The sequence below is a fragment of the Triturus cristatus genome, chromosome 9 (genome assembly GCF_964204655.1).
Source record: "Triturus cristatus chromosome 9, aTriCri1.1, whole genome shotgun sequence".
In the NCBI taxonomy this organism is placed as follows: domain Eukaryota; kingdom Metazoa; phylum Chordata; class Amphibia; order Caudata; family Salamandridae; genus Triturus; species Triturus cristatus.
Genome location: NC_140592.1, coordinates 569,067,948 through 569,091,602, shown reverse-complemented (window position 1 = coordinate 569,091,602; position 23,655 = coordinate 569,067,948). Strand labels below are relative to the sequence as shown.

General features: G+C 44.0%; 1 protein-coding gene across 2 annotated transcripts in view; it reads left to right on the top strand.

Annotated features, from left to right (window-relative positions):
- The window catches only part of MARK4 (microtubule affinity regulating kinase 4), a 672,098-nt gene that overhangs the window by 527,927 nt on the left and 120,516 nt on the right, over positions 1–23,655 (top strand). For both annotated transcript variants that reach the window (XM_085625587.1, XM_085625588.1), the window contains exon 15: positions 13,455–13,715. In XM_085625587.1, coding sequence (XP_085481713.1) covers positions 13,455–13,715 — 261 coding nt within the window. The remainder of the gene's footprint in view (positions 1–13,454; positions 13,716–23,655) is intronic.

Sequence of the window (23,655 nt, the reverse complement as noted above, 5' to 3'; positions counted from 1 at the left end):
AGTTATACAATCAAATTAGCCATTGGCCAGTCCTCAACCTGGCCCGCCATCCTGGCCTCCCTAACTCCGCTTATCCTGAACTACCAGCCTGTGCCTCTTGGCTGACAGTGGATTATCTGCCCACCTCCTGTCCCGCAAGTCCTTATACTGTCATGTGGTCACATTTAGGCCCAAGTTGCAACACCACCATTTTACATGTTCACTTTTTAGGTCTCACCTATGCAGCGCGCATGTGCTGCATAGGAGGACCTTAAGCCGTCGTTCTGCTCTTTTTTGAAGCACACATTCGTGCTTGTGGCGGCATACACATTGCGGGAGCGCGCAGGGGCGCGCCACAAGCACGAGTATGTGCTTCGAACGTTCAGCGTTGCTGAAGGGGGATGTCATCATATACAGACACTGGAAAAAGGACTATAAGGCCTAACCACCCTCCCCTTGGCTGGAAGAAGTTTTATTTTATAAAAGAATCTCTCTCGGCTTTGTCAGCAGACCCCATACCTTAAAGCCTAGATGGAAGGTTTATATCATAGGAACAGCATAGCTCTTCTCCATGGAAAGGTCTCTCTCCAAGTGTGTGTTTGAACAACATGCATCCCCGTAATATCAAAGCACGAGTTTCCAACAGCGCAGCTGTGTTTAGCATATTTTGTCTAGGTGCTAGGGACTAACCAGAACAGAATAACAAGGGGCATTGTTTATCGACCTTGCTCATCGTATTCAGACTAAACTCCAAGAACTAGCAGGGAACGCGAAAAGCAGACAGTTCTCATCTGAAAGGCATAAACAGAGTCTTGCAAAATAGTCATGTAGTAACCTGCTCAAAAGCAGCATCAGGGCAGCAAAGCTCATGCTAACTTAGCAATGTTGATAATGAGCCTAATGGCCATATAACACCCTCCCCTTGGTAAGGTCATAGTATATAGACAAAGGACCAAAGCAGAGTTCAAAAGCCAAGCGGAGTTCAAAAGCGTTCTGCGCAGCTGCACAGATATCCCATGCAGCCAAGACTCAAGTGCAGTAGCACGTGTCATACGCCCATTAACTGGTTAAAATAGGGACAGGACATGACGTATTGGAGCAGCATAAATCCATAGCCCAATAGAAGGGGCACCATTGACATTAGAATACAGGTTGCACGCAAGTGAAGTAGGCAAAGCAAAAAGTTAATCCATAACTGACACTAAGCGTTGCTAATGGCAAGCATCCAAAACGTGTTGCATTAGCTCACGGTACAGTTGCAATTTCCACAAGATGAGCAGCCATTGCGCAGCAGGAACAGAGGAGCAGGATTCCACCAGCTAGCGCCAGTAATAAAGGGAATCCTCAGAAAATGCTGGAAAATATAGAATAAATAAAAGCCGGTATTACTCCAAATATAGTCTGAAAAGAAGTCACAAGGCCGGATCCCACATGTTTAAAAAAATGCGCAAGGCCACAAGTGTCAGACGCATTTAATATTTGATGTATAAGCTCCCCAAAGTGAAGTGGGAGGTTGGTTTTCAGAAGTGACTGAATCTCGCTAGATGTTCTAGCCACCTGCAACTCGAAGGTCTCTCGAGCTGAAGTAAGAGCCACTTCTTGTTGAAACAATAGCACTTTCAGCCTGCTTATTTTGTTGAAATCTGTTTTCAAAGTCAGAATGGAAGGCCTGATGGAATGATCTACTTTCCCATGCAGGGGCGCAAAAAGCACATTGCTACAACAAGTAACACGTTGCGAAACTGTTACTAAATACGGTATTCCTGCCCGTAAACCACAACAGTTGTGGTTGTTCAAAATAAGATAACTACCATTAGTATGCAATGTAAAAGCTGGAATTATCTCTGGGACTGGAGTTCCTTTTAAAAAACAAGCAAGATTAGGTGCGCATACATTACAAGCGCCATGCAACGTAACGTGTTTACAAACTAGGGAATGTCCTACTATAGAATCGCAGTCCTCCCCTGTTGGGAAAACTTCCTTATCCTCCCGTTGACATCTGTTGGTGAAAGGTAGGGACCATAATTCATGGAGAAATGCACTACCCAGGGGTTTAAAGGCCCCAATCGGAAAATGTTGCATACATGATTTAAATTGAAATAGCAAGAATGGGAGAGAAATAACCCCATGAATTAACCAAACAGCTGAATCCGTCTCCCTCACAGAGAATGGCAAGGGTTCCAATTGTTCAATGTGCAACAGCGAGTATGTAGCATCTTTCATGGACATAAATCTTGGTTTATCAGTCAGATTAAATGGTAAAAACAAAGCAGAAGCATTCAAATGATCCCAAGGGACTTTTCCCATTTTGAGGTTCTGTAATGTCCATGCAAACTGCCTAACTGATCGTAATTGATTTTGACCATGATATAACACAGATACATCATTCTGAACAATATCAATAACAGATGAAACAATATTATCCAATATCTAAATGCGTGAAGAAAATGTATTGATGCTATTGTCGACCACGGCAAGGGCTTTTTCTAAATTGGCTTGATCAATTTGGTGCAGACGAAGCGCTGCCTCTATCTGTGAAAATTTCCAAACCTCATCGTTAGCGGCATAGATAAACCTCTTAGATCTAGGAATTCTAGGTCCTAAGATAAAATCAGCCAAATTGATGTCGCTCGACAAGAGTGATAGGTGTTGTTTCACTGATGACAAGGTGGAATGTTCTAACCACTGTTGGCATAATTTACCCACCGAGTTTGTGGTAACCGAATGTGAATGTGGATAACGAGGATCCGGTCTAGTCCGAGTAAAACTAGGTTGACCTGCATTTGAATTTGTTTGCCACACCAACCATCCATATGAATCAATTTCAGACACATTGAAAGTATCATTTTGAAACAAAGACTGTAATACATCGATCGTATAATTCGTTTGAGCACACCAATTGTCATATTCCGTCTAATGACAGAATGGATGGGATATTCACATTTTTGCAAGCCAAAGCAAGTGGTTTGGTACACTGTATCAGGCAGGCACGATGCAAAGCTTCAGTACCTTGAACCTGTCAAGCCTTAGTGCCCCAGATTGACTTCAAATCAATGGTATCTTTCCAGTGATCATAACCCTGTGTTTCCAATTTAGTCCTAAAAGAGTTGGAATAAATCAGTTTGGTGTGGGTCAAGATAAATTTAGATTGAGATGATAATTGCCGTTGAAAGAAATAGGATTCCGGATTAGACGTGTCATAATTTTTAAAATTTGTGAACTTATCTCTAAGAGCTTTAGAACTCCCCTGTACAGGAATAGGACAATGTTCCCATTGAGTGTAATTTAAAGCAGGTCTTAACGTATTTGTTTTATGCAAAAAATGATGCCCATATTGTTGATAACAGAATAAATCGGCATAATTGGCAGAATTTAAATATAAATCTTCAGCATCAAAAGCAGCATAATACTTTAAATCAGAAAACAATGAATGCACTGCCTGCACATCCCAATCATCAGAATGTATGCCCTTTGTAACCACACCTCTTAAGGAGAGGCTAAACACGTATGGAATCTTGAGGACCTCCCTCGGGCTGTGAATTTCGAAAGCTACTTTATCCCAAACAATGCCGTCTGCAACCGGTAAACCTGAAATGTTGACAAGAATATGATCACGTTTCATGATATGGGACGATGTATAAGGGGCCAGAATTCCATCGACCAAGTTCAAAGCAGAGCTTTCTGGTAAATAATGACCATTGATGAGCAAGAAAAATGCTGTCACAAATCCAATCAACATTAAGAGGAAAATCAGGATAAGAAGCCAACCAAATGTAGGTCCACGGGGGGAATAGGTAAGTCTTTTTGAACCAAGAGATGAAAATACTTAATTTTGTCGGTGGAAGTGTCAAAGTGGAAGACGAGGAGGATGATTCATAAGAGAAGCTGGCATGGTCCCCAAAATAACCGCTTGCACCCATGGTTATAAGAGGTGGTAGGGCAGCAGCAGCATGATGTTGCAGAGTATTGTTCGGCACTTCACTTCGAGACTCATCTGTAGGGTAAGTATACTCGACTTCAGCGGTGGAAGAGGAAAGAGGCAGAACAGGCAAAAGGTCAATTGTAGTTTCCATCTCAACCTCAACGATACAGGCATTAGTGGTAGAGGTTGAGGGTGTCGGATTCAAAGAGATAGTGTTGTACGAAACTGGAGGTGTTACACTATTCAGAATCGGCAAGAAGGGGTAACTTGACATTGGCCACAGATATGTATCTGTTGTCTTTGCGACCAGGTAAATGTGGTAAAATGACTGTACGAGTACCCTTCACTCCAAGTACTGGAACCAGTGCACAATAAGAGGGACCAAATTATTTTTTGTTCTCCAGCTTTTCTCGTACCAGAGCTCCAATCTTAGGAAGCCAGCCGACAGTTGGAATCAGCAGTGCTGCATCATTGGAAGAGTGTAAATGTTCAGTTGCGTAGCTATCACGGGTCTGTTGTAGATCCTGTAACATAGTAGAATGATTATATCTACGTCGAAGGTTGCAGCAGCCGCCACAACGTCTAGACCATCAAGGTCTGGCACAAACATTTTAATGCCAAAGAGCATTTCTTATGGGGTCCGCCCACCCAGATATCTTCTAGGGAGATTGAGTGCACGTTGAACACCATACAAATGGGCCAGCCAGTTCCTGCCAGTACCTAAGACCCTAACTGTCAAAGATTGCTTGAAGTCAAGGTTAATTTGCTCCACTATAGAATTGCCCTCAGGCCTGTATGGAGACAAAAACTGCACCAGCACCACCATCAACGTCATCACTTCCTTGTACGCCTTAGAAGCGATCGCTGGACCTTGATCTGAATGGAAGGTGCCACAGGCAAACATCCCGACAAAGACACGCAAATCTCTAATGACGTTTTGCGCGTCCGCACTGCATTGTGGCCAAACCCAGAAGAATCTAGTGCACAAATCAACTGCAACAAAAATATATTTATATGCAGTATCAATAGAGAATGGATCGCAGTGATCAAGATATACACAGCCAAATGGCTGATTGGAAGTACATAGCTGTGTTTGTGGTGGGGGTGAGACCGAAGATGGTTTGATTTGCTGACAAATGTCACACGAAAGTACATAATTACGGGTCTGTTTATATAAACCACGCCACCAGTAACGTTGCTGTAAAATAGAGGCTGTCGCAGACACCCCAGCATGTGCATAAGCCATGCCCTCGTGTGCGGCAATGATCAAATAAATCTGCGGTCCTTGTTGGGAATCAGCCGATCCCCAACTGATGGAATTTGTGCATAAGGAACTTGTTCGGGAGATAAATGATTCGAATACTTCGAAGGGAAGCCCTGCGGATGAGCAGTTCCATCCTTCGTAGCAGCAATCGCTGCCAAAATTTCATTATCATAGTCATGGACCTTGTAACTGCTGCTACGGAACACGTGGCTACTGCAGATTTGGCTGCTTCATCAGCCAAAGAATTACCAAAAGCATGTGCTCCCACACGCTGATGGCCAAGAGTGTCTATAACTTGTGTGAGTGGGATACGTTTTTAAAGTTCCGCCACTCGAACCCAAACCATTTTATGCTTTATTGCGCTGCCTTTAGAATCTCGATAGTCATTTTGTGACCAAAAGAATAAGTTGTCATTAAAAGACTGAACACAGTAGTTGGAATCGCATACAATAAGGGTATTCACATTAGGATCTGCAAACTCGAGAGCAAGAACAAGAGCACACAGCTCCGCCAATTGTGCTGTACAGTCCCCAAGTGCCTGTGTATGCACTATGGAAGACATACATTCTCCATTGACAATTGAACCAGCCACAATAGCACAAGCCGCCGAATAAGCATGTTTGGAACCGGTGGCCGGTTGGGCCAAGCCATCGGTATAAATGATTCATTTGTACTAATCTAAAGGAAGCAACGACAACGGAGGAGGATGAACATGTTCATACTGAAAAAACTCCTGTGTCTGAAGAGTAGGATCAAAGATAAACGTGGCATCAGCCGATGTCAAAGAAGTAGCCCATTGTATCCAACGGGGATTTAATGCCTTAGAGTTTGGCATAGTAGCCTTAGTCACTGCTTCTAAAGCAGGGAGAGGCGTGACCATAAGAATACGTTTTCCCTGCTCCAGTGCGCGTTCTTTTAGAATTGCCATTTGGACTTCCGTCAAAACTTTCTCAACATTCCAAAATCGTATCTCAACCGCAGTGTACAAATGTGATTTGTATGCAATAGGTACTGTGTCCACCTCTTTGAATGTCAGGTAAGTGAGGGATGGCAACTTGTTTATCTGCTGTTTCTACTGTAATGAATGTATCAGTTGCTCTCGCCTCCAGACAAGGATGGAGTGCCTACCGCACTATGGTAACCTCTGCCGCACGCTTGACAGATCCAGTATTCAATCCTGGCTACTTCAATTTTTATTAACCTGCGATGCGTTGGCCCGTGATTGTCCAGCAGGAGGATTGACAATATGGATTAAGTACAGCATGAGATATAAAATACGAGTATTACACGTCAACGGCTCTGACATCATGGCGATCTGCTTGGTGATCAGCCATTCCATCAATATCAACATTTACAACATTATGCTAGAGGGAGGAAGGGTGGATTGAAGTCCAAAACTATGTCACTTTTAGAAGAAAACTAAGGATTTCATTATGGTTACTGGTATTTAATTATTGCAGAGGACTTCAATTCCACGTTCGTACCTTTGGACACAAGATATAAATCTAGCCTTGAAGGAAGAGGAGTTGTGGGGAATCCCTCTTTCAGAATTGCCAGTCATCAAAAAATGGACAGAAGCAGCTCTACAACTCGAGTTACTATGCCGTGAGTGGGGGCTCAAGGAAGTAAATGGAAGATCCCATTCCGACTGGGATGGGGCAAATACCTATAGCAACCACAACCACTCAGTCACATTAAATATATTCTACTAGACCTCACATTTTGCCCTCTCTTTGATGACATGATTATTTCAGAAAGGTTGGAAAGTGACCACAATCCAATGTGTCTCACTTTGGACAATGTGTCTCTCTTTGGAGTCCTTTGGTGCCAAAACAGTGGCAATGCCCCCTCCACAATCCTCAACTAGTGACATATCTAAAAACGATATGTGGCATGTCAGGTGCTCCTGGGTCGTCAATAATGTAGACACATTGCTTGCCTTAAAAAAAATGATGTTTCATCCTTCTTAGTAGAGTTGAAACACTTCTAACTAGTGTGGGGGATCTCCGGGCAATCATGGAAGTACATGATGAGTTATTTAAGCAAATTAAATCTCATTTTCTTATTCCTTTAACAACAAACCGTAAGGCTTCCCCTGCTCAGAGTAGCTGGTTCAGTAAAGAGTGCAGGCAAGAACGCAACTCATTGGTAGCTGCCAAAAAAGCTAAGGACCAATCCAGGATCCACTCAGCCAGGAAACAATACAAAGCTACTCAGATTCGGGCAAAAAGAAAGTGAGACAATAAGAGATGGTCAGAGCTCAAAAAAGGCCCGATTGGCTAAAGACTAAGCGACATTTTGGTCTCTTATGAAGCCGGGTAACAGTGAGAAACTGCCCCCCCTCACAATTTCATTGACCCCAAACCATGGGTGGCCCACTTCTCACTTTTTAATATGGGGAGGACAAGCCATATGACTCGCTCAATATATGCCCCTTTGTTCAGTTAGAACAAGCATTTAAATTAGCCAGTGTTTTAGCAACCCTAGACGTAGCCATTAGTGGCAGAGCGCCTGGCCCGGATATTGATTTATTTATAAGGTTTTATATAGTGCGAACATGACCCACGAGGGTATCGGAGCACTTTACAGTATATAGTTATAAAGACATAGGAAATGTGGTAGTATACACGCATTTGATATTCGTCATTACTTACAAATGAGGTAAATAGTATAAGATAACATAGGTGAACGGTGGACAACATATGATGATCCCAGAGGGCAACATAATATTATATTATATACAGTTATTGAGCCTTAGGTCAGTAGTGTGGAAATGAAACAAACATATAATAGTCTCTTTCAATCACAAGAGGTAGCCAGTGATATGAGGATCGTATCGATGACTCCAAGTCAGCATAGAAACAATTCTTAGGATGTGAATTTGTTCATTAGGAGTATTTTTACCTCTTTTTTTTTTAAGGCGGTAAAGGAGGAGATTCCCCGTACCACGGGAGGCAAGGAGTTCCAAATCTTTGGAGCGATCCCTGAAAACACTCTGCCACCAGATCTCTTTTTATGAAAGGATTGTGGTTTCAGAAGTAAAGAGCTCGCGCTTCGTAGTTGTCTGGATCCTCCGGATCATTCTAGTTTTAGAGCTAGGTAACTGGGTGTATTGTTATGTAGTGCTTTATGGGTCATGCAGGCAACCTTTAGTTCTATTCTAGTCTCATGGGGCAGCCAGTTCAGCGCTTTCAAGGTTGGAGAAATGTGGCTATTTCTTTTAGATCCTGATACCAATTTTGCCGCAGTGTTAAGTGAAGCCCTCAGCGGAGCCAGCTTGTATTTTGGGAGACCGCAAAGAGGGGTGCTTCCATAATCTAATCTTGATAGCACTAATGCTTGTACTGCCATTTTTAGGTCGGTCTGAGGGAGGAAGGGTTTAAGTTTCCTTAGTAAACTCATCTGGTGATTGGCTCCCTTGGTGGCATTAGTGATGTGTGACTGCATATTCAGGTGTTTGTCTATGGTGACTCCCAGGGATTTCGCAGAGTCAATGATGAGGGGAGCACAGTCAATGGAGGTTAGGTGTTTCAACCATTGCTCTATCTTTGGTGTGTGATTGGGTGGGAAGATGAGAATGAATTCTGTTTTTTTTTTTTTTAGTTAAGCATGAGGTGGTTGTTTGTGAGCCAACTTTGCATGTTCTGATGAATAGCGTTGAGGGAAATGAAGTCTTCTGGAGTGGAGATTTTCAAATACAGTTGGGTGTCGTCCGCATACAGATCATATAGGATATTCGCTGATTTCAATGCGTTCGCCAGGGGTTCCATTAGTAGGTTGAAAAGAATAGGTGATAGGGCTGAGCCCTGTGGAACGCCTATGTTGACCACGGAGGGCTGAGAGAGTGAATTCTTTATCTTGATTCTTTGTGTTCTGTTATTAAGGAAGGAGGAGAACCAATGTAACACTGTGCCCGAGAGGCCCATCCTTCCTTCCAATAGGGACAGTAGGTTGTTAGATAGCATTCCTGACGATTTTATTTCACCAGGATAAATAAAATTGGTCTAGATACCTTTTGTTTCTGGCCAACACCATACAACGTGGCGCTCCAATACCGGGCTCCTGGCGGGACGCTGAGTTAAACCCCATAATTAAAAAAGGTGATAAATCCCACCTAGGTAATTATAGGCCTATAAGCCTAATTGATGTTTTGGTCAAACTACAAATTTGGATTACAGAAAACGATATCCTTTCACCCCTTCAGGCTGGATTTTGCAAACAAGTCAGCACTATCGACCAGGTCTTCCGCATTTTACTTTTATATTGGCAAACAGTAGCCATCAGCAATGGCCACATGTATGCTGACTTGTCGACCTTAAGTCTGCCTTTGACCTGGTCTCATGTAACAAGCTGTGACTGGTTTTGTCTGAATTAGGCATGCCCTGGGATTTATTATCCTTTCTAATTCGATTACATGATGACAATTTCGCCAAGGTTCACTGGAGCCCCCCAGGTGAAACTCACAGGCCATTTTCCCAATGGCAAAGGGGCTCGCCAAGGGTGTGTATTGGCCCCCATGCTTTTTTCATTGTTTCTTAATGGCATCGTCCAGTTTCTTGCCCCCTGGGGCTAATTTAACGTAGCCACTCTTACTGGTTCTGTGAACAGGTTTCTGAGGAGCGTGACTTGTCTTTCGCAAAATACGCTCCCTAAAACCATTGATGCTAGACTTATGCAGATTATTGGTAGCCAACAAAGCTAGATTTAGTTCAATATTATACTGTGGTGCACGCCTGAGTTTGTCCTCTATGCCACAGCCCTAAGGGATGTTATGAATGCTGATTGATCTCAAAAAATCAAATAACCCCCCCCAAAAAACCATTGATGAACATTGGAATGAAGAAACTTCGGGATAATACTAATGGAGCCCCTATATTCTCAGCAGAAAAACTGGAATAGCAATGTTGGCTAGCAGTCTCCAGAGACGAGCTACGAGTGGCGGAAAGTACATCTTTGACAAGGAGGTTCTTAGAATTCAAATTCTGTTGTTCCCTGCAAGGCTACTGGGACTTTATATCTACACCGTGGGATAGAAAACTCGACTTCTAATTTAGGGTAGGATCCCTCCCACTAAAAGTCTATACAAACAAATAGTATTCAATATCAGACGATCTCGGTTCTATTTGCCCCGTCTGCAGAGAAACCATCTCCCATGTCCTGTTCGTTTGTCCCGCATATGTAGGCCTTTGCAAAAAATGGCTGAAACCTATATCCAGGTCCATGGGGACAAGAAGTAGTTTCAAGGCATTGAGAATTCTAATGACTGATTCCCATTCGCTCTTTGCATGTTCGGTGGCAAATTCATAAGTTGGATGTGGGCTATAAGTCACAGGAAGTTGTCCATGTTACTCCTAAGAGAATCTAATGATTCTTAATCCGTTTTAGTTAGCATCTTGTCTGGGACATGTGTGGCTTTATTGCATTGAGATTCTTATGACAGATTCCAGCTTACTGTATTCTGCAGACTTAGACCCCTTATCAGATTTTCAAACTAATATATTTATCTGATGTATGCTTTTACTGTCTGCTATATCAAAATAGATGACGACACATGCAATAAGCGCCTGTTATTCACCCTTGTATGCTGCGATGCATAGGCTCTCACACATAGTTGATTTTACATTTATGCATATTCTAACCCTTCTTCAGTTTTATTCTCATTGGTTGTATTATTTCACTGCTTGTATGACATGTTCTGTCGAAATAAAGCTTTATGAACTAATAAATACAGCTTCGCAGGGCATTGAGCATCTTCCGAAAATTGTGTATACTGTCGGATTAAAAATAATATTGCTTATCGAGGAAGTCTGTCATGTTTTTAGAAACCTACATAGTATCACCTCTGCAATTCACTCAAAAGGGAGTCCCACAGTTGGGCTCCACAGACCTACTAACGAGTGCCTCATCATACCTACTTTTCACTGTACCAAAACAGTTAAACTAAGAGTAATGCAGCAGACCACAAACATCAGGCCGCCGCATATTAGCAAATGTTCCACTTTAATAAGGGACCTTTAGATACCCTAGCCTTGTGCATTATAATGGACACCTTAACTTTTACCCTTATTGGGACCAGTATGTGCAAAATATCTCTGTATGACACCCGTCGCATGGCTTGTGTATTCAAATTGCCTTAAGCAAAGGATGACTCATCATTGGTAAAAAGGCCATAGAATCCTCCAGGTATAACTAGATCAAGACATTCCCAAATTTGGGTGTGCATAAAATTATAGATCTAATTGGTGCTCCTACTTCAAAATGGAGGGCAAATTTCAATGGTTCTGCACTTCAGAAATTTGTTTGTTCAGCGCCCAGTATTTGCCCTACCACACTCCCAAAGTCCCTATCCATCCTTGGATCGCTACCAGGCAGCCCTCTCCTGCACTTGTCCCAGGAGCTATATTTCCTCCTATCTGGAAATCTAGCTCATACTTTCTTAACATCTCAACCAAGGCCTGCATATAGATGGTAAGTAATGATGGAGAAAGGCAGAACTACGGGAACTCGAAGTTCTGTTAGCGAGGGCAGAGAATTGGGTTCCTAGCTAGTCCCGTACCTCCTGACTTTATTTATAATAGATAGATTGTGTATGGCACAGTAATAAAGGGTGATGAACTGTATCAAAGACAGACAACAGATTATGCAGAATCATGAATATCCTCCTTTGCCCAAGAAATACTTTACTTGCCAAATGTGACTCTATTCTGTGACCAAGATTGAACCCCAAATGATGAAAATCCAGAAGCAGATAGTCTTCTAGATCAGTGCTTCATAGAGTGGGGGCCGTGGACCCCCGGGGGGTCTGCGATGCCTACTCAAGGGGTCGAGCATCATTTAGAAAATTAAATAATTTGCATATTAATAAAATGTGTACACATAAAAAAACATGATGTCAAACTTTAAATCTTAAAACTCTGTAAATCTGAATGAATTTGAGATACTAACTTGGCTTTTACTTTTTTATCATTAGCATGATTAGTGTAAGCAGCACAATTACAGTAAACAGAATCTAGTATGGTTGCTTTAATTGACTGGTATGCTCCTACCAAAAGAGGGCATGCATTATGAGCACAATTGATATGCTACAATCTACCATATTGCTTTGTCTTTTAGAAATAAAACCACTTTTTTCAAAGTTCTGGCTTAAATTTCAGATTTCTGTATTTTTTTTGTTTTAGAAAAAAATATTTAAGATATTTTGATGTTGAGGTATACTTGTTTCCATATTTTTTTACACCTAACTTCGAATAATATTAATTTGGAAAACATGTTCCAAATAAAGTTTTTATGTAGGCCTCATGAAGAAATGAATAGCAGCTTGTTTTCATAAGTTTCTTAATCCTATCAACATTATTTTGAAAGATGCAATTCCTCCTAAACCGTAAAGTATATTTTCAACACCTGTGCGCTCCTGTAGGTGAGTCTGTATATCATAATGTTAGCATGCTATGTCTTGCCTGACTCGTCCTTCTTAAAAATTTAAATACAGAAACCTCTACTCCGAAATACACGATCGACTCATTCTAGAAGCTCTAAAAATTACATTTTTCAATACGGTTTGGATGCATGCAGAGAAGTCCATTCACCGGTCATTTCTTAGGCGAGTGCCAAGCGTATAGGAGGCAGGCAGTAGGAGATGAAAGACAGATGGACACAGAATGAAAATAAAAGTATAGTTATCATGCCAACATACTGAAATCCATTTTCGGTATTGTGCGCAGATTTTTTCAGAAATTATGCAACATTTGAATGCAGCAATGTTTGCTGCTGATTTTTAAACAACATTGCACCAATGACATTACTACCTCTGTTAACGAACTTATTTCACTTTTCACAGTCTGAATGCACTTTTTTCCTCATATAAAATACCTACTTAGAAAAGAAAGAAAGCACCCTTTACGAATGTTCACACGAACGACTCCCATGAACACCCAGACGCATACACGCTCTCCCTCACATTTACTCACACTTTTTTTTGTCAATCAAAGTCTACTGTAGGTGCGCGCATGCTTTAAACAAGCAAACACCTACACAGTTTTAGCTCGGACAATAAATAGATTTCAGCATAGACCTCCAATCTGAATTTGTTATTAAAAGACAGCTATAGTAAATTAGATTCAGGAGACACTTAGTAAGACTTCTGCTAGGATACATACACAGTTTAGGCAGTTTTGACCTGGCAGAATTCCGAATTCCTAGCACCTAATGTGTGAAGCTCATGAATTTGTATTGCCATTTTTAATGGTTTGTCCTTTTACATTCTAACCTCTCTCTTCTCTTCCAAACCAGCTCTGTGCCAAACCGGGTGCCACCGGCATCTCCCTCCTCTCATAGCATTGCCACCTCCTCCTCTGATCGCACCAGACTCTCTCGTGGCACCAGCATCCGCAGCACTTTCCATGGTGGCCAAGTAAGGGACCGACGCAGTACAGTGCAGAATGGCCCACCCACCTCGCCCACGCTCTCTCACGAGGCCTCGCCGCTGCCACAGAGCCGCAGTCGGGCCACCTCTAATCTCTTCAGCAAGCTGACCTCCAAGCTAACACGAAGGTAGGTGGACTATGCAATGTACGGATGCCTTCTGGGCATAAGGAAAGGAGCCAAGTATGCGGACTGTGGAACTGGCCACGTCTTCTCTTGATTCATTGTAGATTAATTAGATGCTTGCATCCTTCCCTCCCACCCTTCTGCAATACTACTTTACACTTCTAGAAGTCTGCACCCTTGTTATCAGAATTCCTTGCTTGGTGACATATTTCACCCTCTCTGTAATTGCAGAGTGATCCTTCCTGGCCACTGCCTCTGACATCCCATTAGGCTTGAGAATGATTCACTTTGCCCTTCAGGGATTCCCAAACTGTAAAAGCATGTAGGAAGGAAATCCCACTTTATCTGTGGATCACTTGATAAGACCTTACTGTACCCCCAAGGGCAACATGCTGACCCCATCAGACTGTAGATGACGCTAACAATTCAGCACCTTTTGCTCCAACCACCACAGTCCCATAGAGGCACATTGCTGTTTCCGGATTTGATTTACCACAGCTACTGTCCTCTTCCATTTGAATAATCCACAGCACCCAGCTGACTGTAGTTTGAGTTTTTGTTGCTGGACACCTCATTTGATAGCTGGATATTTCTTTTGTTTGTTTCATCTGTCTGCCAGTATACCAGCAGGACTTCAACCGCACATGTCGCCTGTGCAGTTGAGGTGTTGTTTAGAAGTTTATTCCATGTCGGCCATCATCGGATGTCATTGAGACTGGCAGTTTGTCTGTCTGGCTCATTAATGTGAGTTGATGGCCTTATTCTATTTATGAGTAGGCAGATATGCCCTCACTAAACGTTACTCAGCATTGGGCACAGTGAAAACCTAATTGCTTCTAGGTACACAGAAAACCAGCAGATATTTAGAAGACCCTAAAATAAAGGTGAGAATGATTTCAAAAAAATTAAGTCTTCAGACTCTGTCTGAGAAAAGTTCTGAAAGATAATGCTGACTTATTTTAGTGCCAGAACATGGGCACAGAGCATCTTTGATTGGTCAGACCTTGAATGCGGCACATGTAATAGGAGAGGTTAACAAAGTGCAGTATTCAGTTTTCAAGATGTGGGGTTAAACAGTGGTTCTGGCAAGACTTTTCCAGTCCTCCCCAACACGTGCTCGTACATATAGTCAGACAGTTTTTTACTCACTGTAGAAAGTGTCTGCTTGCATGCTCAAGCGCAGCCAAGTGCTTGGTAACCCTTGACACATATTTAATACTTTCACTATTCTTGATAAGGGTACGTTTTGGTGGGGCAGGGACATGTCTTGCTGCTGTTTTCTTCTAGAATTAGTGCCAGCACAGCTCTCAGGTGTTAACCATAGGCTGCCAAAACCAAAAAAAGACCTTTGGTGAGTACATGTACCAGCATGCATTGGGTGGATGAACCGTCTTGTCAACCTCTGTGCAACCCCACACCTTTGATAAAGTTTGAACATTTGATATGACATGCCATAAAATATGAGCCTGAGAGACTTTTAAAAGTTAGTCAGATACTATTTAGCAATAGATCCTTACCTTGATCAGAACTCAATGTATTCTCTGAGCAGCCTCTTGCAGTCAAAATACCACCCAACTGCATCCTTTCTGAAACCCAGCAAGCACTTCAGCTTGTAGACTGCTATACTGCTATTTAGTTAGTTATCATTATTTATTTTGCCATTTTCCTGGGACACAGCAAACATTGAGTGAAGATTTGAAAACCAGTATTAAGTTAAATGTCATAGTCATGCTGAAGTCACTATCCAAAAGTGTTGTGAGTTTTTACATTTTAGCATCCTGCACAGTTTGTCTAACCAGTACGTCAGCAGTTGAAATGTATTTGGTGTTAATGAAAGGCGTCATGGACTCAAAAGGGTCTTAAAAGTCTGGGCACCTATGATTTGAAACTTCTCGTTCCCATTGAGTTCCCCACAGACCCATGTGTCCAACAATATGTGGATGCAGACTTGTGGACTGCCGGCTTGAACATTAGTCTGGATGCCACTTGCCAAAATGGTGAAGGCCAAAATCAAGTCTGAGTCCACCCTTAATGACTTTAGGCTTTTTTTAAGTAGCAGCAGGGAGCTATTGGAAATCATTCTTTCTGCTGCCTCTTTGCATGAAAGGAAGGCCTGTAAAATCACCTTCTAAACCTAATCAAATCCAATATCGCGCCAGAAACCTGTTGTGAAGCAATTCAGTTGAAATACAAGTAACCACCCAGGTTAAGGCAGCCTGTAGGGTAGGAACTAGTAAAAGATAGTGAGTCCTTGCTGGTACTGAGGTATTATGCCAGTATTATCTTATTCACCGGACACCCTTTTCTTGAATCAATCCCTTCCGACAGGTGGCGGTATTTGAAGGGCATGCAATCTCCACTATCTCTTATTATTGTAGATGGGGTTCTCAATGAGAAGAAGGTTACTGCCTGTGAATGAACCATCAGCTCCTTTTTTTAATTCAGTAGGTCCTCTCAGAAAGGCCAGAGATTGAATGGCAATGCCGATTGAGTGAGCTTCAGCCTCTCTCATAGGTTTACTTTATCTTGCTACAGGCATACAGCTAATTTAAGAATCGACAATAAACAACTCTGCCTCCTTATGAAGGCTATTCCTCCGAAGGAAGTCTGAGTCACATGTTTTTAGAGGGCTTATTTAAATGTAATCATGAGATGAAAGGATATCTAGATGGAGTTAATATCTCAGTCATGAAGGTTGTCCTTACAGAGCACAGTATGGGGAGGCAAAATACTCTGTGCTGCAAAAAAGGGAAATTATTTTGCAACTATAAAAGAAAAGAGGGGAGACAGGGGACTGACCCTACTACGCACCTAAGTTTGCACTCCCTCAATGCCTTTCCATCTTTTAAAATGTTTCCTAGTAAAGCTGACCATATGCCCCAATAAGTGAATTTAATTGTAACACCACTTAAAGACTCTGATGCTGACTTTCTTCCTTTTTTGGACTCTTCAGCTCCCTTGTGTGACTTAAAGGGATTCTTAGTAGTAAGATGCTCTCCAGTCCTCTCACTCATTGTCCTTTACCTAGGAATTCCTCTCTATTTCAGCTTCTGCCTACCATGCACCTGGAATGGACAGCTGCTATAAAATCACTTTCAAAATGTGGTCAAGTTCCTTAAAATACCAAATGCTATTGATTTCTAATGGTCAAAACAGATAATTTTGTTTGCCTATAGTGGAGCACATGTTCTACAATGTGGGCAAAAAGAAATATTTTAAAAAGAGAACAAGCCTGCACCCTCAATATGTAGCATGCCTCCTCAATGGGCCTTCTGTGGAAGGATGTCAAGTGCTTGGGTTTTGGTGTCACTTCTTTTCTATGCTGAGCTTTTCTTTTAAATTCTTAGCATTGTTTATTTTATTTTCATTTGAATGCCCCACTCTGTATCATAGTTGCTGCATATACTACAGGGTGACTGCCTCCTTTCATGTTACTACGGGCACTGTTTCTAGACCTGAATGTTTGTGTGATCGCCCTAATGTGACAGATCCGAATACAGGTGATTGCAGGTTACAAGTTCAGGACAGGAGACAGTGTCCATAATGATTTGTAGTGAGGTGGACACCCAACTATACTATCTTCCTCAAGCTGTTTAGTACTCTGTTGATATGTACTTGGACTTTCCCTCAGAAGCTCTTTACCTGTACTGTACTTTATAACCGTTCATGTCTAAAAGCTCCCATGTTATATGTGTTATTGTACTATTATATCAGTAGTGCTACATGGGAGTCATTACGTTGTGTGCCTTGCATAGGGAGTCATGACATTGAAAGTAAGTTTTACTACCGTTACGTTGGTAATACTTTACTTCACAGGTAAGTAACAATTAAAATGTTTGTAATCCTAATTTTTACCCACAATATACGTATCTGTCGTAGACCTTCCATCTCAAAATCGGGGAGAACTAATATTCTCTTCATTGTGTAATACAAAATTCATCCATCTTCATCACAAAAACAGTAATTAAGCCCAAGTGGGTGGATGGATATATACAGTGGCCATTGTACTTTAATATTCCAGAGTATGTGGGGGGCTTGCTTCGATCAATCTTTGAACATATTGATAATAAGTACTAGGGTATGTAGGGTCTATTTTTTTTTACATCTAGCCAGTTAGAGCACCCACAAGGGCATATATGTCTAATATCTAATCTCAACCTTTGTTTACATTAGATATTCTACATATATTTACATACATACATTCCCCAGTACATATTGTCAGTATGTTCAAAGAGTCATTGAAGGAAGCACCTACATGCTTTGAAATAATAAAGTACAATGGACACTTTATGTATCTATCCGCTCACTTGGGCTTAATAACTGTTTTTTCCGCTAAAGATTGATTCATTGTGTATTATAAAACGAAGAGAATATTTTTTGTCATATTTCTAATTCCAATACAGAATTCTAACTGCAGATTCCTCACATTTTAAATGTTCCCTCAGGCAGGAAAATCTTCTGCAATACCCCTGCATGCCAGTGGCTTCACGTCAACATCATTCCATGCCGGATGTGATGTGTGCGGGCCTATATAGGTGCTACCCATGCACGTTGCCACCAGTTCCTTTTGTCCGCACCAGCAGATGCAGATCCAGAGCTACCCCTTGTCTCATTTAAACACCTTTTCAAAGCTCTTTTTCTAACAAAGAGTGTGCAAGGGAAATATGTCACCTTCCAAATAGACAGGGTTAAACCCTGTAGGGAATGCCCAAACAAATATCTGTGACTGGCCCACATGTGGATTGACTGTAGTGCCTGGGGTCAGACCACGATTCCAAGGCCTGCAGTGATTGTGCCTTGATGAACTGCAAGAACATTCAACACCTGGAAGTGAAGCACTTTGTGGTGAAGCACAACAGTGCTCCAGGATCTGTCAGAGGTCTAAAGGTAGGTACCTGTCACGCTCCCAAAGTCGCCTCTGCAACAGGTCATCTTCACAATCTAAATCCTTAGTCATGTCCAAGACGAAATGCAAGAACTCCAAGTGGGACTCAGCCCCATCCTGCCACTCTCGATCTCCAGAGAAGGCACAAGAGCGTCATGTTTCCAGGTTCTATGTCTAACGCTGCTCTACTTCGGAGTATATTGTGACCCTTGTTCCTCGGGCAACCAAAAGTTCTGGAAGATAAAACCAATGTTATGACTGAGTTGCTGCAGCATGGCTCATTCGAGTTATGAGCCCTGTTAGAAATGGGATTTGTGGTTGGCTAGGGCTTGTGCCTAAGCCAGGCAGAAACCACCACTCTAGTCAGGGCAAGGGAGTTACACACTGAAGATAACCCCTGCTCACCCCCTTGGTAGCTTGGCACGAGCATTCAGGCTTATCCCAGAGGCAATGTGCAAAGCGTTTGCGCAACATATACACAGCAGCAACATAGTAGGCACACCAGAAAATGGAACTCCACACAAGTTTATATATAAAAATAGCCTTTGTATTATCATAAACACATTAGACTAATAATCACACAATATACACTGTGCCAACTGGCACTAGGCAATATTTACAGGGGATGATCTACAAATGACCGGGCCAATTGAGCCACTGTCAGAACGATCACAAAGTAAAAATAGTAAATGTAGAACACAACCAGTAACTACTGGCAAAACACTGTATTCACCATTATATCCTGCAACATAAATCATATTCTGCAATCAGTATCACATCAGGCGTAAAATACATTATGCGCCAACCTCATAAGCCTAAACCTATGAGACCATAAACTCCTAATCATAAATCACAGTAGAGAATAACCTCCTAAACATAAACACAGTATGCAAATAACCTCATAATCATAAATCACATTAGAGGCATAAATCAGGGTGCACAAATCACATTTAGAATATTAGCACATAAATCACATTAGGGCCTGGCGCCCTACGTACCTCACACTGTCCCCCTGGCCTTCTCAGAGGGCTCAAATACCCTATGTCCATAATGTCAGGGCTGGCTGCCAATGCAGCAAAATCCACAAGTGCGCAATTGCGCTGGCCTAAACGTTGCAGCTGCCATTAATTGCTGTGCCAATGTGAAAATAACTATAGGCCCAGGCACTCACTGTGCCTTCTGGGCCCCCACTGGGGCACACTCAACAAATGTGCCCCCACGTTGCAGATACCCACTACGGCGGCGCAACTGAGGTCAATACATCAGACTGACACCACTGTGGCTCTCCTGTCCCACTGGGACTAACTAAACAAATAGGCCCATCGATATAGCTGCCCACTCTCGTGCGGTGCAGCTGGGGATAATAACTCAAGCCCTGGCACCCTGGGGCCCTCAACACAAAAATGCACCAACGTTGCAGCTGCCCACTGTCGGGCTGGGCAGCTGGGGTTAATAACTCAACAGAGGCACGGGCACACTAATGGCCTCATGAGCCCCACTCTGGGATTCTGTGAAATAAATGGCCCCCAATCATAGGAGCGGCCCGCTCTCTGGCGGGTCCGCTCAGGCACCGACAATGTGCCTCGAGCCTGGCCCCTCTCCTGGGACTGTGGACATTGGAAATGGAGCTTGCGAGGCTCCGGCCTGCCCCACTCACTGGCTCTCTGCTGGGAATTCCTCTTGTGGGGCTGGCGGCATGGAGAAGGGCCCCATTGTACATAAGAGCCCCCACTTACTGGGACTCTGTCGGGACTTCTGCGTGGTTCCTGCTTCCACTGGCGATCTGGATGAACCCGCCTCCCTTCCTCCAAGACAGGGGGGGGGGGAACGGCAGAAATGGAGCCCGCAAGGCTCCCTTCTCTCCTGCTGCACGCGGGGCTTCCCTCACCGACATGGGAGCCCTGCCTCACCTCAGGCACTGTTGCCTGGCTTCTTCTTCGGCCGCGCGGTGTTTGGCTGCTGTGGCCGGCTGTCAGCTTCCTGGCCCTACCCAGAGTCAGGCAACAGGCGCCTGACTTGCGGCTTCCGCTCGGACGGTCCGGGGGCTCCTTCGTGCGGCCGCAATGCGGGGTGGGCACCCGCCAGCGACATAAAAGCAGAAGCGGGGTGGGCACCCGCCAACAAGGCCAAACGTGGGTGGACACCCACGAGGACAGCACCAAATGCGGGGTGGGCACCCGCGGCAAACATAAACATAAAGCAGGGTGGACACCCGCTCCACGAGGCATCACGGGGGAATCCCTACGACAGGGATTCCCTGTAACAAGATGAGCAGCTCAGCGCTGCGCAGCCCACGCTCTCCTCTTTCTTGGGTAAGTAAAACACTACGCTCACGAGGCGCTAGATGTCCAAAGATCCATGGGGCATAGCTGGGCCCAGGGAGGCCAGCACACAGGGCACTCCAGCAGGGAGGCAAGCCCCTGTGGCGGCTCCTCCTGGACCCCCAGCAGCAGCAAGCCCCAGCAAGTCCAAAAACAGCACAAAATTCATGTGGTCACAGCCCCTACATTTATACTCCGTTTCCTTTGTCTGCAGTACAGGGCTTGGGGGAATTAGGTGCAACTGGTTCAGGGGGGAAATGGAGCACTTGGTTTACAAGGCTCCTCTTCCCCTTTGTCAGGTGGGGGCCCGGTGATCAGACACACCGCAGGGGGCGGAGTCAGCATTGTACAGGCTAGGCACAGACCTATTTAGGGTCAGGGGAATACTCCTCCCACTACTCCCAATGAAGATGGCCCATTCAGCCTAGTGCTGACACCCTGCCCCTCCTGAAGCCACACACACCTCCCAGCCCCTGTGACTCAAAAGCCAGACATGCAATTCACATCAGGCAGGCAGACACTTGGCACACAGAAATGCCAACTTCTTAAAAGTGGCACTTCAAAAATAGCTATAATAAATCTGCGCACACCATTGCACAGCATTTATTATGACAATTCCAAATATACTAAACTTGATCACGCTGCTCCTCTCATATCAGGAATTACCACTGAAACACTTATCAGGGAATCCCCAATGCATGCCTATGGGAGGGCAGCCCCACAGTAGTGAGAAACCAAAATGGCTATTTGTCACTACCAGGACATGTCACACACTTAACGTACATGTCCTATCTTTTACCTACAATGCACCCTGCCCATAGGGCTAGCTTAGGCCTACCTTAGGGGTGACTGACATGCGGGAAAAAGGGGGTCACAGACATGGCACACACTTTAGGTGCCACGTCACAGCGGTAGTAGCACTGCGCGCACAGGCCCTGCAATGGCAGAGGCCTGAGATAGGTTTGCAAGGCTACTTTGGTGGGTGGTGCAATCAGTGCTGCAAGCCCACCTAGCATTTAATTTACCAGCCCTGGGTATATGAGATACCACTTTACAAGGGACTGACAGGTAAATTAAATAGGCCAAACAGGTGTAGACCAATCTTACCATATGTAACACAGACAGCACACACACTTTACACTGGACAGCAGTGCTAAAGTGGCCAGAGGCCTAAAACCACCAACACCGTGTCAGAGAAAAGGCTAGGAGAAAGGCAAAAAGTTTAGGGATGACCCTGCCAAAAGGGCCAAGTCCAACAAGCCCATACTCCCATGCAACAAGGCTCTTATGTATATGCTGTTAGGTACCTAGGCCAAACCCTGCTCAGAGCCCACCTGTGCATCATCAGACTGCCAGACGCCATCACCCTGCTCCAGGCAACCCAGCTTTCCTCACCTAGCACCCCACTCCTGAGAGCCTTGTGATGCAAGCTTCGGGCCTTAGAGTAAACCCAAACGTGTTTCCCACTGCTTCTCCTGACATGTAATCAAAGAGTATACAGACTTTTGGTAAATGTTTTTTTTTTTTGCTCTACAAGTTTGGCCCTTCACTCAGTAGATTGTCAGCTACCGCTCAGGCTGCAACTGTCATACCTGGTGGGACTCCGTGGCCCAAGTATTGCCCATGGTCCCAGAAGAAGCCCAGGCCATGCAAGATGGTTGTGATGCAGCAAAGTTCACCATCCACTGCAGACTGGATACCCCTAACTCCCTCAGCAAGGTATTGGCATCAGCGTGGCCATAGACAGGCACAGCTGGATGCAGTCCGCTGCCTTTTTGGGAAAAGTTCAGGCCTGTCTTAGGGACATGCCGTTTGAGGACTACTGACCTTTCGGATAAAGACTCAACCCTGAAGCTCTTCAAAGATAGCAGGGCCACAGCGTGCTTCCCGGGCCTTTCTGCTCCTTTGCTTCAGCCGCACCAGCAGTTTTGCCCTCTACGAGGCAATGATAACAGCTTCCAATATTGCCATCTTCCGCAATAGGTGCAACAATCCCTGCACACTTTTCATGGACATGATAACCACAGAAGAAGGCAACAGGGACTGCATGCAAACCAGTCTTCTGCCCCCCTCCCTCTAGTTGCCTCCCACCAAGCCTCTTTAGCATGCCCTTGATGACACACAGGCATCCAGTCGGAGGCAGATTCAACACTGGCTGCCAGAGTGGTAGGCAATAACTTCAGACAAATGGGTCCTGCAAATTGTTCAACGGGTTATGCTTTACCTTTTCTCAAGACCACACCATACCCAAACCAGCTGATGGAGGACCTCCTATTGTCCTTGCAGCAGGAAGTGAAGGCTCTTTTGGCCAAAGGAGCCATAGACAGGGTACTGGCACCCGAAGTTGCCTGTGGTTGTTATTCCTACTACTTTCTGATGCTGAAAAAGAATAGGGACCTCCATCCCATTTCAAACCTTTGCTCTCAAATGTTTTTCAGCTGAAAGACAAGTTCAGGATGCTCTCCCCGGCCCAAGTCGTGTCTGTTCACTACCCATGAGACTGGATGGTAGCCCTGGACCTGCAGGATGCTTATTTCCACATCCCCGTCCTGCATGCCTTGACTACAGCCCACGACCTACTAGGCCACAAGCATTTTCTGTTTGCTGTGCTTCCTTTTGGCCTTACCAGTGCTCATGAAAATGACAACGGTGGTAGCAGCACATCTTCAGAGGTCAGGGAATCCAGTCTTCCCATTGCTCCACTACTGATTGTTGAATGCTGGCTCACCCCACTTAA